We start from the raw sequence: 18,000 nt of genomic DNA, 5'->3' as shown, positions 1-18,000 counted from the left end.
ACAAAAGGATGAGAGGCTCACTAAAAACTAATATAGGAGTTTCTTTAGTAAGGATAAATTCATCTTTCAGTGGCCCAGTTAGGGGCTGGTAAGGGCTTACCTTTTAAAATAATTTTTTTTATTTAACTCATTATAATTTCTAAAATTTTAAATTATTAATGATAAAATTACACTTTAATCTTTTAAAAAATAATAATAATTTAATTTAATCCTTTAAAAATTAGTAAAATTATAAAATTATATTTTAACAATTATAAATACACAATTTAATTTTACCTAAATAAATTCTGATTTCGCCTCTCGTCTTCTCTTTTAAACCTTATGAAAAATTTCAGTGAAGCTATTGATGAGCAGAGTAAGGATGTGGGTTGGTTTCGGAGAAAAAAAAGTCCAGCTCCGTAGTCCGTTTCAAAATTTAAAAATTATTAGAATATATTTTTATATTAATAGTTATATATTTTTATAATCGAGTTTAAATTTAAAAATATCTTTTATTACTTAAATTAAATTCGTGAACTCAATTGAATCGAATCGGGTTTATTGGGCTGGGCTAGGTTTGTTATTAAGTTTTCTACATGTCTAATTGGCAATATAAATGACAGCGAAATAGATATCTATATTTTTTTGAATTATCCCAATATGATTATGCAAATTTGTATAAAAATTCGAATCATTTTATAATCCGTAAATTATTTGAATTCAAATTAAATATTATTATTCATTAGATGTTTGGATATGCAAAGAAACGCATTCAAAATTTTCAATCATTTTTTAAATATCTAAATCTTTATATATATATATTAAATCAAAATTATAAGGTAGATTTAAATATTCAAATTTCAAATAATGAATTTTTGGGTTTTATCTGGATTCGCTTCAAATCCACAACTGTCAATAAATTTAAATTTTAAATTTTAATATTATTTAAATCCAAAAAAAAACAAATAACCACAAATATTAAACTATAACTGGCTTATAGTACAAACAAACCATACGGATAATCACAAAGTATAATCAAACTATTACAACACAAATAAACTAAGAATTGATACAATTCAATGAACTAAACTAAAATTCACACATGATAATTGTACGGGTCTCGAAAACCCATACTTATAATTGCGCATGACAAAATCTCAAATGTGGGTATTTCAGAACCCAAACCCAAGATTTTTAGAATCAGATCAGAGATCAAATCAATTAAAACTCCAGTTCACCGCCTCCAATCAATTCGACTGATTTAATTATATAAATTATTAAAAAATCATAAAATAAAAATATTTAAAAATCTGATTCAATAAATTCAACTATACAATTCAATTTAATGGAAAAAAAACTGATTGAATCGAATAATCATACCAATTTAAACAACGGTACCAATACGTCTGCCTTTATCAACTGTACCAAACGAGAGGGCCCCGTTGGCATAATGGATTTTATTAAATGACCAATAAAATTCAATCAACTAGAAAAGAGGTGTGAATGGTGAAACGAGATGTGTAGTGTGAAAATTTGGACCTTTTGATGTTGATATCACGTGAAAAAAGCACTCCTTGGATGGGCGGAGAAAAAGAACACATCAAGTTGTTGCACAAAACTCATGGGCCACGCAAGTTTTTAAAGCTGTACCACTAAAAACAAAGACGAAGGTTGTTCCTTTAGGTTTTGTAACTTAAAGTGAGTCAATGTTTAATATTTTAATATTTAATTCCAACCATATGTAAATTTAATTTAATTATTTAATTATTATATATGTTAAAATATTTTTAATATTGTTATGAATATTTTAATACTTAGAATATAATATATTACTTGGTTGTCATAAATAACAGTAAATGCACCTTGTATTCTTTTTCTTTTAATCGATATTTTATCTCACTGAATTTTCTTGATAAAATTTATAATGAGATAACTTGTCATGCGTATCATAAATATTTGTACTCTTTTTCTTTTACTAATAATATTTTTTTCAAAAGGTTTTCATGTTAATAAGGTTTAATGGAGAAATTATTTTATGAACCGTTTCCACCACATCATCCATTGTCCATTTTTTTAATTATTTAATGACATTTCAAACAAAAAATCATGTTATTGACACATAATTTTGATAATCTTTTTACGTTGAACCCTGAACCTTAAACCTGAACTCAATCTCGAACCATGAACTATAAACCCTGAACCTCAAATGAGTTCGAAGTTCGAGGTTAAAGATAAAAAAATTATCAAAATTATGTATCAATGACACGAAAAAAATTGTTGAAATGTCATTAAGTAATTGGAAATAGACCATAAATGATGTGGTGGGAATGATCTATAAAATAATTTAGCGATTTAATGAGGCACATTATCTACTCATGGACATTCAAATAGGTGTGTTATAAATATTTAATTATGAAGTGGATGTTCATCAAGATCAATATAAGTTTAATATACTTCATGATTCTGAAAGTGACTAGAAATAGAGTTTTATTTCATTTATACTTTCAATGCCTATAGTGTAATGACTCAAAATTCATAGGCATTGAAAAAGTACATTATCGGACCTCCGTCTTAGTAAACTGAGTCATAAATAATTATTAGAAGTAATTATGAGTTTAGTTGAGTGTTTAATTAGATATTAATTAGGTGAATTTAGTCTAATTAATAATAATTAGAAAAAAGGACTAAATAGAATTAAGTGTAAAAGTTAAATTATAGATTAAAAGAAATCAAAAAGGATCAAATGGGAAATTAAACCATATTTGGAATATGAGGCGGCAAACATTAAAACAACCATCTAAGATTTTTGTTAAGTTATAAATTATAAATATATTATTTTAGTTATAAATTATATTAAATTAATTCAAAATAACTATATTACAAGATTTTTTATGATAAATAAGTTATGATTTTGAGGTGATAAAATAAGACATGTGTAATTAAAAATATTAATTAAATATAAGATATTTATTATATATTATCAATTATTATTAAATTAAAAGATATTTAATAATTAAATAATTATATTATGAGATTTTTATTTGATAAACAAATTAAGTAGTGACAATTGTATGGTATTGATGGTGTACAAATGTGAATATATGATTAGATATTTAATAGATATTTACAATAGAAAAAAATATATTAATATATGTTAAGCTAGCAAACAAAATAAAGTAAATGAATTATAAAATAAATAAAGAACAAAAGATAGAAAGAAGAAACAGAGAAGCATTCGAACGGCGGAAAAGAAAAAGGGAAAAAAAAGAAGAAAAGGAAAATTAGGGATTTGAAGCTTAGAATTTAATTTGGTAAGTCGATTAGGTTTTTTTTATTTAATTTTGATGTTTTAAAAGCTTTAAAACAAGATTTTTATTGAAATTAAGTTGATATTTTAAGAGCCCATAGGTTTTCAAGTATAGTTTATGTTGAACAAAAGAGATGAATTAGGGGATTTAATTGAATGAATTTCAAGGTAGAATTGATAAAAGGATTAAATTGTGAAGTAAGCTATAAGTTTTATGTTTTAGGGACTAAATTGAGGGGAATTCAAAATTAGGAAAATATGCTGAAATTTTAATAGTAAAATTTGAGTTTAGATGAAATTTGAATAGAAATAGAGTGTGAATTGAATTAGAAAAGTAAGAAAATTTAGTTAGGGTTAAATTGAGAACAAGGTAGGAATCGATTAGAAATTTAATTATTTATCATAATTAGTGATGTAATTAATAGTATAAATTATTATTATTTTCGTAGCTAGCAAAGAACCAGAAGCATCGGCACGGAAGGGAAAAGAGAAGATTATCGAGGAGTAAACTCGAGAGAATCACGATTTGTATTATTATACTTCAAATTATTTATTATTTTAATGTTGAATTTAGATTATGTGTATGGTAAGCAAATAATAAGGTAAGGTAAGACATTATTGAATTGAATTTGGAAAATTAAATTGAATGAGAAAAGTATGTGTTGGTATTGAATTGTGTTGTAATTAGTAAATGTAAAAGGTTTCTTCGGGGTTTGAGAGATGAGATCAGGGTACAGCTAATGTCACATCGAATTACGAAATTTGTAGATTTGGTAGAGAGAGCAAAGATGGTAAGAGCAGGTGTCGGGTTTGGATAAAAAGCCTGAGATATCTAGATCGATTGGGAAACGAGTTGGTTTTTCGAGATCTTTTTGGTGATTCGGTATGAGCTTGTTTACCGAAAAGATCTCGAGAATCCAGCTCGTTTCCCAGTCGATCTAGATATCTCAAGCTTTTCATCCAAACACAATTCAATACCAACACATACTTTTATTGTTCAATTTAATTTTCCAAATCCAATTCAATAATCTCACTTATCTTATTATTTGCTTACCTTATACATAATCTAAATTCAACATTAAAATAATAAATAATTTGAATTATAGTAATACAAACCGTGAGTTTCTCGAGTTTACTCCTCGATAATCTTCTCTTTTTCCTTCCGTGCAGATGCTTCTGGTTCTTTGCTAGCTACGAAAATAATAATAATTTACACTATTAATTACAATACTAATTATGATAAATAATTGAATTTCTAATCGATTCCTACCTTGTTCACAATTTAATCCTAACCAAGTTTTCTTACTTTTCTAATTCAATTCACACTCTCTTTCTATTCAAATTTCATCCAAACTCAAATTTTACTATTAAAATTTCAGCATATTTTTCTAATTTCGAATTTCCCTCAATTTAGTCCCTAAAACATAAAACTTATAGCTTACTTCACAATTTAATCCTTTTATCAATTCTAACTTGAAATTCATTCAATTAAATCCCTAATTCACCTCATTTGTTCAACATAAACTATACTTGAAAACCCATGAACTCTTAAAATATCAACTTAATTTCAATAAAATCTTGTTTTAAAGCTTTTAAAACATCAAAATTAAGTAAAAAGAACCTAATTGACTTACCAAATTAAACTCTAAGCTTCAAATCCCCAATTTTCCCTTTCTTCTTTTCTTTCCCTTCTTCTTTTCCGCCGTTCGAATGCTTCTCTGTTTCTTCTTTCTATCTTTTGTTCTTTATTTCTTTTATAATTCATTTACTTTATTTTGTTTGTTAGCTTAACATATATTAATATATTTTTTTCTATTGTAAATATCTATTAAATATCTAATCATATATTTACATTTGTACATCATCAATACCATACAATTGTCACTACTTAATTTGTTTATCAAATAAAAATCTCAAAATATAATTATTTAATTATTAAATATCTTTTAATTTAATAATAATTGATAATATATAATAAATATCTTATGTTTAATTAATATTTTAATTACACATGTATTATTTATCACCATCCATTTGTCAAAATCATAACTTATTTATCATATAAAAAAATCTTATAATATAGTTATTTTGAATTAATTTAATATAATTTATAACTAAAATAATATATTTATAATTTATAACTTAACAAAAATCTTAGATTTTTGTTTTAATGGTTGCCGCCTCATATTCCAAATATGGCTTAATTCCCCATTTGATCCTTTATGATTTCTTTTAATCTATAATTCAACTTTTACACTTAATTCTATTTAGTCATTTTTCCTAATTATTCTTAATTAGGCTAAATTCACCTAATTAATACCTAATTAAGCATTCAACTAAACTCATAATTACTTCTAATAATTATTTAACTCAATTTACTAAGACGGAGGCCCGATAATGTACTTTTCCGATGCCCGTAAATTTTGGGTCATTACACTATAAATATAAATTGTAAAATTGTAAATTTTTCATTGATCAATAAAAATACGTATTTCTCTTTTACTTTTTGTTTCTCTTGTTTTTATTATCTTTCTTATATATTTCATACCAAATACTAAATTATTACATTTTAAAATATATATATTTAAAATCAAAATATTAAATTTTGTTATTTAAATATAAATTAAAATATTTATGTACAAATCATAATTAACAACTTAATCAAGCTAAGTTGTATGGTTTAATTTTACTTTAAACTGAGTTGAAGCTTCTATAATAAGATTCAATTGAGTTAAATCTAATTTTAAATTAAACTCAAATTTCTTAAGGCTCTTATTTAACATAAACACAACCTTTTCTTTGTTATTCGAGTTTGACTCAATCTAGTCCGACTATCAACACCTTTCTACTTGTGCATGGTGTGACACTATCAACAATGCTACAATGGAAGAGGAAAAAAAGTTTCAATATGCTATAGGTGGATAGACTCTTCCCAAATGAAAGATTTAATCCCTATTTTTAGTTTTCGAAAATTAGTCCAATTGTAATACTTTTAATAATTTTTTTTGTTAAATTGGTTGCCATGACCTTTCAAAATTATAAAAAAAATCGCTTAGTACCAATGTAACTAAAAACCTTAATGTTATAATGAACTTAAATATAACAAAATAAGTTTATCGATGTTAACAATTAAACTTGAATTTTTAAATTTAAAAAACATAAGAACTAAATTTCACATTTACAAATATTACAAGGACTTATGGCATATTTTGACCAAAAGAAAATAATATCCCATTGCCATTGGAAATGAGTTGTATAAATACCTTTCAAACTGTTTTCATCTGTAAAAGTTGCATGCAACAAATACCAATATGGGGAGGAAAAAGAAAAAGAAAATGAAATCACCTCAACTTTGAATTGAAACCCTAATTTTTTGACATGTTATGCATCTATACCTCCAAACCCATGTAGGATTTATATACATATCAATGAATCGTTAAACCGACTTCGGCTCCAGCTTTTGTTGTGCCTAACCGCATTTTAACGATGATCGAATGAGTTACTTTCTCGCTTTTGTTTCAACTGTTCGGATGGGAGGTGACGACTGTGATCCACCACCTAGAGCTGCGGCGGCAGACTCTACATGTGTAAGAAGATAATCATATATTTTCTTCCGAAGCCGATCAACTGTTTCTAACGAAACATGCGGAAGTGTCTCACCTTCGTCTTTACTCGAACTAATTTCGTCTAACCAGTCATTAACACTCTTGAGCTGTGTCAACATCCCGGCTATTTGACCGTTGTCGGATAGAGCAGATGTGTCTACATCGGCATCCAAGAATTTCTCGACAAATCCTAGGAACCAATCTTGGGATTCCATTTGCAACATATCCGCCATGTCAACAACTTCATCAAGGCCATTTCCCCTTGTCCATATTTCAGGTGGTGGTTGAACCGGAGCCTTGGGACCAAGAGCTGAACCATTCCCAGGTTTACGAAGAACACCTTGTGCTACAAGCTTAGAACCAACAACTGGACGGGCTTTTACTTGGGTTTTTGTGGAACCGTTCTTAGCCGAATTTTCGAGAATTAACATGTTTTGGTTGGCAGGGATGATCTTCTGGCTTTTTACAAAAGCTGAACCATGACTCGAGTTTGAATGATGTTCTTTGGTAAATACAGAGAATGATGACATACTGGTAGCCAATGCGGCTTGCACCCATGAAACTGCGTATTTCCGTCTATCTGATGCGACTTTTACTGCCTCTTCTGATATGGTACCTTCTGACTCCGGAGATGAACCGACTGGGATGGTTCTCGATAAAGAATCTGCAACCATGCGAGCATTATTCAAGCTTGCATGGAGAGTCAAGAACTGATCCACGGTCGGCTGAGGGTTGTCTTCCTTGGCCGAGGTAGTAAGATCAGAATATAAGCTGCAAGATAAAATAGTATACTGAATTTGTCATAAAAGCAAAGAACAAAAAGTTTTCCGGCAAGACCGAAGACATACAAAATGAGGATACAATAGAAACAATTGATTGAGGAATGTATAGTTCCATCGACATTAGCATGTTCTGAAGGTTTCCGTCACAAACATATTAATAAATTTGACAAAGTGGTAAAGAGAATCAAAACACAGACATTTAACATATTTGATGTTTCCTCATTTTGGAATTTTCTTCAATCAAATTTCTTCATTTTATTGTTTAAAATCCATACCTTAAACATCGAAGTAAGCTCTCAGAAGCAGCAGCCTCTTGTAAAGCTTCTATTGCAGCTGTTTGCGCTGCATCCCGGTGTCTCATGACGTCCTGTAACAACAAACACAAAATTTGGCATGAATAAAAGAAGCAACCATATATTTCCCAATGCTAGAAAGTGTCAAAGACAAACAATGACCCTTAAACATCGATTAATAGTTGTTGTAGCCATGCAAAAAGTATATCGTATGGCCCCGAAGGCTGGGATGCTGTAAATATCCCAAAAGTCATATGTTCATACCTTCCCGAGCCTCGAAAGTGAAGAGGGGAGTGAGCCCCATGAAACACTACTTCCATCTGTCAATCTTTTACTATTGATCTGAACCTTAACCAAGTTTCCAAGGCCACCATTATTAGTTGGTTCTCCACATTTATTCCCAACATGCGTTTTGGGCTTGTTTTGTTTATCATGGTCACTCGACATTCCATTTCCCACGGCTTTCCTAGTTGACACCTGAGATTTGCTCTCCTCTTTTAACGACCTGGTAGATGCCAGGAGCTTAGTCTCCTCCCTGGACGACAACTTTTCACTTGATGTGCTTTTCCTTGGAGCCTGGCATCGAGATTACAATTATAAGATGGGGAAAAAGTAGCTCAATGAAACATGAATTCAAGACAATGAAGAAATAATTCAAATGTACTTCCAATTCTAGAACATTTTTGACATTAGAAGATAATAGGGGAGGAGAAGCCGTATTCAATGCTTAAATCTTTTGATCAAAATCCACTAAAATAGATTGAATCGTTCTAAAGTGCCCAAACCTTAAGCTCCGATGCACCTATATCTAACACGCATCAAGCACTTCAAAAAAATCTACTGCAAATTGAAGTAAAAACTAAACGACCCCTACACTTAATAGCACCGTCCAAGAATCAAATCATGTCCTTTGAGAAATACCAGTCCGGAAATCTAACAACTAATATAGAACAGTAAAAACCAATGTTCGACAAAAGAACATAACAGATTCTATTATCTCTTATTTTAAGCTTTCTTATGTTTTATATGGTTAGAGACAACAGACCAAAAACAAGAATACATACCGAAGTGCTCCGAGATTCTCCCTTGGTGTCATGCTTGGTCGCCTTTGGTTTGTTCAAATGGTTCTTACCCTTTACTTCCATATTCCCTTCCCAGCTCTTTCTCAAAGCCTTCGCCCCTAATTCAATCCCATGAACCAAAGTTTTGATGACAGGTGCTTTCTTTCCAGTTGAACTCGGCCCATTAAAGGAATTTGTCTTCTCCAAAGATCCCACCTTGGGACTTCCTTTCTTCATCCCCTTTATTTCAGTTTGATGCTTAACCCTGGTTGCAAACTTCTCGAAAGAAGTTGGCAACGAGTAACAACTTGTCGGGGACGAAGGGATCGACCGCGAACTTAATGCTTTCAATTTCCCTAAAGAATCCTTCTTCACATCCACACTCAATGCCGGTTTACTCAATAAAGACTTCGTTCGAGTCAAAGAACCTGGTTTTGTTTTCTTATCCGTTCCATCATCCTTTGATCCAACATTTGATCTACTCCCAACAGATTTCCCTTTCTCTCCACCATAACCACTACCTAACACCACTTTTGATGGTGACTTAACTTTCTCTCCAGGTTTTGAACCCAACCCACTTTCACTACCATTATTGAGGAACCCAAGAGAATGAGTTGCAACAATATCCTCAGGGCTTCCTACACAAGGGTGCCGACCGGGAACTGGTCGAACCCCACGAAGAATCGGAACAGGTGAAGCGGATTCTAACCGGTCTACATGTATAAACTGACCTAATTGGATCTTATCACTAAGAATTAAATCATCATGTTCATCAGGCAATGATACATATGTAGCATGAGATGAATCTGAAACTTTAAGATAAAAACCTTGGTTAGGGAACAACTCACCACCTGCTAATGCAGGAACTATACTCACTACTTGCAATAATGATGACCTATGTTCACCAGCAACCTTAACATCAGTGTTCATATGTTGTAAAAGCTTCAAAAGAACCCCTGGAACAAGATTTGCCATTTTGGACGCCTCCAATTTGCATTACTTTTACAACAACAAAAAACCCCCAAGAAAATGAAAACCCAAAGATTTTCTATATGAAAAGAGAGAATCAAAGAGACCTTTAATGAAAGAAACTGAAAAAAAAGGACTTTTTGTGAATACCCAGATTGGAAAAAAGTGACAAAACCCAAGTTGAAACAAGGAATCAAGAATTACAGATAGAGATTTTGACAAACAGATGGTAGGTGTAAGATTGGGATTATGGTTTTATAGTGAAATAAAACATGTTACCATAAACAAAGGGTTCATATCGTACAATATTCAAAGGGGTCTTTAATATTGGTCTATAACAAAGAAAAAGAAGGAGGACAATCCAGAAGAGATTTATTAACAAAAAAACCCAAAAAAAATGAATTAAAATGGGATTATTTTAAACAAATTACTAGTAAAAATGAACAAAAATGGTAGTGCAAGAAAGAAATAACAAAAGAGGGAAAAATTACCAAATATAATCCACCAAATCCAGATAAGAAAAATGAACAAACAATATAATTTCCAAAACCCAATATGGAAATGGTGAAAAAAAAACTTGATAAACTTTGGGTTGGTTTTGAAGTCACATGCCATACAAGGAAAATACAGCTTTTAAGAAGGGCTGAAACTTGAAGGGATAGCTGAAAAATTTCCAGGAAAAGTATGTGAAAAGGAAAATACAGGAGAAAATTTTGAATGGTTCACTATATGAATGACATAACATTAAAAAAAAGGGAGAGAGAAAAAATAAGATAGAAATTGTGTGTCAGAATCTGACAACACCTATACTGTAAGAAACCAAACATGGAACCCTTGACCTACACTCTGGCTTCAAGATTGAGTTCCCAGTACATAGGCAAACATGAGAGATCTTACGATAAAGAAATGGGTTTTATTTTATATATATATTTTTCATTTTAATGTTTTTTTGGAGCCAAATATTATGAAGTAAATTTGGGTTTGGATTCTTTTTTGTTCAACTTAAAATTTGGGTTTTGATTTGAAGAAGACTTTTACAAGAATTGATTGAAATAGGAATATTTTGGTAGAGAGAATAAGTTATTTTTTTATAAATTTATTTAAGTTTTTAATTAATATTTCAGTTTCTCATTGAAAATTATTTCAATATTTATTTATACTATTATTTAAACAAGCAATTGTTCAATTGAATAAAAAATTATTAAAATTTCATTTTTCTATAAAATAGCAAATATTATTATAAATGTATTTTTTATAGTTTTCAGCTAGTTGAATTAAAAATCGATTATGATATCAGTTTGGAATAAGAGATTTAGTCAGTTGATCTATGAATCTGTATGAGCTCGTTGAACCTATTTTTTTATCTAATTTTTAATCTTTTAATTTTTACAAGACTTTCATGATTTTTAATTAGGTCAGATCGATAAATCGGTAATTTAATTGACTTGACGGTTGATATGATTTTAAAAACCTTAGTATTTTTTCCTTTTATACATATAAATTTTTTAAATTTTATTAATCATTTATATATTTAAAATATTAACATTTTCATTCTATTTTTATCGAGCCAATGAATGCAAGAATTATGAAATAAGAATCTAGTCAGAGAGAATAAGTTAAACAATTTCTTTCAAAATGATGGAGATTTTTCTTTTGAATTAATAATGGAATATTTTATTATATGTATGCTAATGGTTGCATGTGCAGAGCAATGGGGGTGTTAGAAACAATGTAATTTGCTTTGTCGGCTACCTTAAAATAAATAAATATATGTCACATCCCCAAGATTATTGCTCTTCCCTACACCCTTTTTTTTATTTTGTTTTTCATTGGTTAAATAAAATTAATTAACAAAAAACAATTTACTTATTTATTTCAATAAATTATTTTTATCATTCGTATCCGTTTTATCGTTTATATTTGAGATTTATAGTTATTGGTTCAATAATGTCGGTTTTAAGGTTTAAACTTACGTTCTTTATTTGAAATTAGACCGACTAAGGTACTAGTTTGAAATAAGAGGTTGGATCGAATGAATTAATTTTTTTCTATTTTTAAAATTTTAAAATAATTTATTCAATTAAAAATCTTGCTTACCACTATACCCAACACTTATCGATAGTATTATATTTTTATTATCTTTACATAATTTGAGCTCAAATATGTGAAATATAGCTTTTTTTTAAAAAAAAAATCAGATGCTTGTTACATCGAGTAATAAGAAGTTTGATATTTCAAAAATAAATTTTTGGGTTTGAGCTTTATGAATGAAAATAAAACATAGCTGCGAGAATTTGTCTTTATAAATTTCAACTTCGAATTTATTCAAGAACTAATATAATTATTAAAAATCTAATATCATATGTTTTTAAAAATGCATTAATTAAATAAAATAAATTTCGAATTTTTACGCTTTCGATTTTATAAAAAAAAAGTTTCTTTTTGGTCTTTCAATGTGTTTCACATTTGTTTAATGGAAAAATGGACTATCAAATATCATGAATCAAAAAGTAGGAAATGGGTCTTGAATAATTTTTTTAATAATAGGCATAAATAATTTTATTTTAAAATGTGACGTGGATAGATTTTATAAAATAATTCTAATAATATTAACAGTTAAATTTATATTTTAAAAAAATAAATTTAAAATATATAAATAGTGGAAGAAATTGGAGTGTATTTTAACAAAAAGAAAAGTATTGTAAGGAAAATTACCTCCTACCCGAGTTCATTAAATTTCACAAGTGAATTAATGGTATGATAAATTTATTGTACTATATAGTAAAAGAATAAACATATAAATAAATGGAATACTTGTCATATCTTGAATCCGCTTGTAAAAACTAAAAAAATTTCATAATTGGTGTATCAAATAATTACCCATAATATAAATACAATTGTTTAGAAATGAATTATATCGATTGCATTGCCCCATTTAAACATGTTTTTGGATTTATAGTAGGGTTTAGGTTTTGAGATTTTTGAAAACTTAGATTCCGGTTTTATGTATGGTTGTTTGAACTGGATGGACCATTAGTTGAATTAGAAATCGGTTGAAGTATCGGTCTAGAGAAGGGTATTAGATTAGTTAATTTGAGAATTAGTATAAATCTGTTAAACCAGATTTGTATTTAATTTTTTATAATTTTTTAATAATTTACTTAATTGAATCAGACGAATTGGTTGGACCAGACGAATCAATTAGATTGACGAACCAATGTCTGATCAGTTTGATCACCAATTCAATGTAAACTATGCACGCATTTTCTTTAAATTTATGATGGTTTAAGTCTTATCATGTATGAATTCCATTCAAATTTATTTTGATATTGGTTTGGTTATTTGTTGTATCGTGCTTTTGTAATTATTGATTCTAATTATAATTATTCGAATACATTATTTATAATTACAATTATAATTATACTAATAATTTCCTAAAATATACATATACTTATATATATGAACATGCTCATGAGTTCAACAGCTCATCTACCTTGGTAGGTTCGGCTCGATTTGAACTAAATTTGAATAAAAAAAGTATACATTTTGACTAATTTAATTTAATTTAAATAATAAAAATATTTATATAAAATATATACTTATTATCTTATTAATTTTAAACAACTATGACAGTAATATGTGTGTTTTTATTTTAGTTTTAAATTTTGGTTAATTGTATTTAGGTTATTATTTAATAAGCAAATTATTATTTAAATTTAATTGTAATATATTAAAATAAAAATATTAATATTTACTATTTGATAATGACCAAAGTTTTAAGCAATAGAGAGCAGCCAAATTTATGCAGTATTGGTGGAAAAGCAATAATTAATAAACAAGATAAATTGTTGAAGAATAAAGTGACATGAAATATATTCTTAAGTCAACTTAAAATAAAAAAAATAAAAAGTTAGCTGCAGAAGCATCTTTCATAGACTTTTTTTTTTAACATTCACAAGTCAATAATTAAAAAAAAAAACAATTTTTCCCTTTTGACATTGTCAAGTAAAAACAAGAAAATAGTACATCAATATTATATGCATAAATTATATAATAAATATAATTTTTATACATTAATAATATAAAAATAGTTCTTTGTTACGCTAGTAGTAGATTTTTTTTAATTTAAAAAATGAAATTAAAAGTTGACATGTATTCTTAATTGATATGATATTGATACGAGCTTGATAGTCAATATGCATCGTTCTAGTCCTAAACCATTACCAATAGTCTAAGTATTGTTCAATTAAAATTTCAATGCATTTTAGCCTACTTCGATCAGTGCCGACTTGTATCAATGCGTATTAGTTTGTATTAGTTTGTATCATGGTCATGATACTAGGAGTCAAATTGTATTTTACCCCATCTACTAAAAACGGATAAATTAGTCTATAGATGTTAGATCAAAGAGCAATTTGGTCATTTTTATTAAAAATTTCATCCTTTTTGACCGTGACACATGATGTGTCATATATACTTTATGCTGGCATATAGGGACTCGTTTTCAATAATAAAAATGAATGAGATTTTTAATAGAAGGACTAATTTAATTTTTAATAGAAAGAAAAAAATGTAAACCGATTCTTAATATGGGGCATCAATAATACTTTTACCCATTCTAATTGATATTCTTATTTTTATTAAATTATTATTGAATCAACAATTTAATTGATTGAATTAACAATCAATAATTTGACCAAATTCTTGATTCATGTTTTGATATAATTCTACTTTTTTGGGGAATATTTTGGATTGAAAAAAACATCGGATTCGTTAGTTTTAAAAATGGTATTAATTTATTTATATTTTATTAAAAAAAAGGGTTGTTTACCTAAGCATTTTAATTTAGATAATGAAAGAGAATCCCAAGTACTTTCTATTAATAATTAATGGGTTTTAATTGTTTTATTTTAATCCCTTTTTTTTGTAAGAATATTTCAATTAAAAAAGAAAAATTGAGAAAAAAATATATTAATTAATGTTTAATATAAATTATTAGAAAATTAAGATGGCATTTAAGAGAATATTAACCGTGTTTTAATAAAATAATAATTTCTTATTTTTAATAAATCTCAAAATTTATCAAATTAGTTACTAATTTATGTATTTCTTTTACATTTAATATACTACTTTCGTCGATTTTTAAAATAATCCATTAATTTTATTTTTTAAATGTCATATTAATTAATGTAAAAAATATATTTTAAAAGTTAGATAATGATTGAGATTGAACATCATTTTATTTTCATATATTCACCAATTAGATTTCACTCTCAAAAAGAGCACTAAAAATCTTCTTAGCCTTATGGCCGACACAAGGATTATTGATTATTTAACTAATTAATTTTTTATTAAAAAATTCTTTCAAAATTATGAAATTGTTAGAGTATTTTAGAGTTTGTCCTCTTCAAATGGGTTAAACTGTGTATTTATAAGATATGATATCATAGGTAGGTTTCTATACATACCAATATATACTTTACTTTAGAGTTAACACGTGTTTTCTAGATGTGAGTTCGCATCCATAATGATGCAAACCTACATCGTGTGGTCTCATAAAATAGCGCGAATGCCTCACTTACAATTCCAAAATACGAACCGCATAAAATCTGGATCAGAACCCAGTAGAGTAATTGGGTAACGGGTCGATAATAATAAAACAAAAAAGAACAAAGCATTTAATTATTTTTCCTTAAAAAACCCAAATAATAAATATACTAAAGAGTAGTAATTAGTATTTATTGCCTTAAAGTTAATAAAGATAAAGCAGCAAATATTTGGTCATTGTCCACACCAATCATCATTTAATAAGCAATCTTCAACCAAAAGATTCAATAATGTTTGTTAACATATTAATTAATAATTAATTAAAGTATTAAAGCATTTCATACTCAAAGATTTTTACCCTATTTTTTTAATTTAAATTATTTATAAAAGGATTTTGTTAGAATATTTTTATTTATTATATATAATATTAGTTTCAACCAATTCATTAAAAGAATGGATTAAGTTATCAATAATTGAACTTTACTCAAGTTTATAATTATAAATATTATACTAGTTGACTTTAGATTTTTTAAATTAATATTTTTTATTTTTAAGAAATTATAAGTATGATTAAAAGTCATATTATAATTCTAAATATTAATGATGTGTTGGGTCGAATTGTAAAGTACGATGAAGTTAATAATTGGAATATATCCGTTAATAGTTTACATTGCGAGATTTAAACTAAAATAAACGGAATATATTTATATAAAGCGCGCATGATAAGATTTAAACTAAAATAAATATAATTGAGAATCTATGAATACTTTACATAAGGTGGGAACCGAACTTGAAATCTCAATGTTCTCGGAATCTAGGAACGTAGCTAGGAGCAGGTAAGGCTTTAATCCACTTATATATGAAAAATATTTTAAAATATTAATAAACTCAAAATGGTACACCAAAACACATTGATATTGGTATGCATCAGTAGCGTAACAAAAATAATAGCTTACGATATAGACTACCTTATGTATACCATTCAACAATGTCTTAAGTTGATTTGCAATAATCTAAAATTGTATATATATACTTTCTATTAGGGGTGTAGTCAAGCCGAGCTAAGCCCAAATAATGTCAAGTTCAAGTTTGACTCAAATTCGGAGCTCGGTATTTTACTTGAGCTTGATCAAATATTTATTTTTAGCTTGAGCTTGGCTCAAGATATAACTGAGCTACACATGCTGAAGCTCAGTTAAGCTTATTTATCAATTTTTTGTATTAAACTCGAATTCTAGCTTGATAAATAAGCTTAGGCTTAATAATATATATTAAGGGCAATAATATAATTTAACAATATAAAAAAAGGAAAAAGCTCGGTAAAGTCTGCAAGCCATTTGAGTAAAGTAGATTAAGCTTGAATTTGGCTTAATAATTATTGAATCTAGTTTGAATTTTTTTTCTGAATTAACTTATGAGTACTAGTGTTTCATTTACACCCAATGATATTTCAATCAGACTGGACTGAACCAGGCAGTTGAACTAGAAACTGGCCAAAATATCAATCTAAAAAATGATAATGAACCGAAAATCTAAACATATCAAATGAACTGACAATTTAACCTATTCAACTAATGATCTGATTCTAAAACTATGACTTAGAAGCATTATTTTTACACTAACGTGAAATGTAACATAGGCGTTTTACGAGTTGAAGCGTTGAAGTAAACGAATGAATGGATCAATGGTAGCAAGTCAGTGTAATGCATCTTTTTAGCTCAGATGTTGCTGTCAAACTTCAGTTTCAGTACCTCACGATGTGCATCCATGCTGTACATCTTTATGTACACTTCTCAATGGGTCCCTTATTAATTTATTAACTTTTTATTCCTTCTTTAAAAAAATATTTTTAATAATTAAATTTAAATAAAATTATTTTATTTTGCTTTTTTTTATCATATTAATATTGAAGGGGAAAAAATGTCATGCTTATTATTTTATAAAATTATATGTAATTTGACATTTTTTCAATTCAAATTGAGCTGTCTAATCTACTAATTTTCAATTGAATTGGTTCAACCAATCAATTTAGTTTAGTTAGACCTAAAAAAATAAAATAAAAAATTGAAATTTGACCCAATCCAACTTAATTACAGGATCAAACTAGCATGAAATATACTTCTTTATTATTATTGTTTGGCACTTTAATATTTACATTGAGCTCTAATTATATTCAAACTCAAGCTACGATAGAGGAAAAAAAATTCTTCTAACATTATTGTTTTTATCTATAAAATTCAAACTCGAGACCTTATTTAAAAAACATCAAGCTTTTTCTCTGCTTGACTCAATAAATGTTCATCGAAATTATTATTATCTTATACTTTTAAAATTTAATAATAATAATAATAAAAGAAGAAAATAAAGAGTCTTGAGATTTTATAAATGGTAGGATGGTGACACTTACATCCAACTACTTGTGCTGTGTAGGGTCTCATAGTGTTCTAAACCATCAAC

The 18,000-nt window shown here is 27.7% G+C and overlaps 1 protein-coding gene and 1 long non-coding RNA gene across 4 annotated transcripts; both read right to left on the bottom strand.

The window, feature by feature from the left end:
* Nucleotides 1-963: 963 nt before the first annotated feature.
* Nucleotides 964-5,011, bottom strand: LOC121214409 (uncharacterized). 2 transcript variants are annotated; one of them, XR_005910011.1, is made up of 3 exons: nt 4,921-5,011; nt 4,403-4,477; nt 964-1,631 (listed from the first exon to the last, which is right to left on the bottom strand). It is a non-coding gene; the product is annotated as an uncharacterized lncRNA (long non-coding RNA). The 2 variants fall into 2 exon arrangements; XR_005910010.1 differs by lacking the exon at nt 964-1,631 and having other exon boundaries at nt 3,929-4,477.
* A 1,509-nt stretch (nt 5,012-6,520) lies between these two features.
* On the bottom strand, nt 6,521-11,014 carry LOC107938707 (uncharacterized). Of its 2 annotated transcripts, XM_041087990.1 has the most exons (5): nt 9,031-10,985; nt 8,231-8,542; nt 7,949-8,040; nt 6,947-7,662; nt 6,521-6,865 (listed from the first exon to the last, which is right to left on the bottom strand). In XM_041087990.1, exons 1-5 carry the CDS (start codon nt 10,000-10,002, stop codon nt 6,786-6,788), a joined length of 2,172 nt encoding a protein of 723 aa, XP_040943924.1. In that variant the 5' UTR covers nt 10,003-10,985; the 3' UTR covers nt 6,521-6,785. The 2 variants fall into 2 exon arrangements, with proteins under 2 accessions (XP_040943924.1, XP_016727429.2); XM_016871940.2 differs by having other exon boundaries at nt 6,521-7,662; nt 9,031-11,014.
* Nucleotides 11,015-18,000: the final 6,986 nt, after the last annotated feature.

Source organism: Gossypium hirsutum, chromosome D02 (assembly GCF_007990345.1).
Source record: "Gossypium hirsutum isolate 1008001.06 chromosome D02, Gossypium_hirsutum_v2.1, whole genome shotgun sequence".
In the NCBI taxonomy this organism is placed as follows: domain Eukaryota; kingdom Viridiplantae; phylum Streptophyta; class Magnoliopsida; order Malvales; family Malvaceae; genus Gossypium; species Gossypium hirsutum.
Note: the sequence above shows the minus strand (reverse complement) of the source record. Positions and strands in the feature narration are given on the sequence as shown.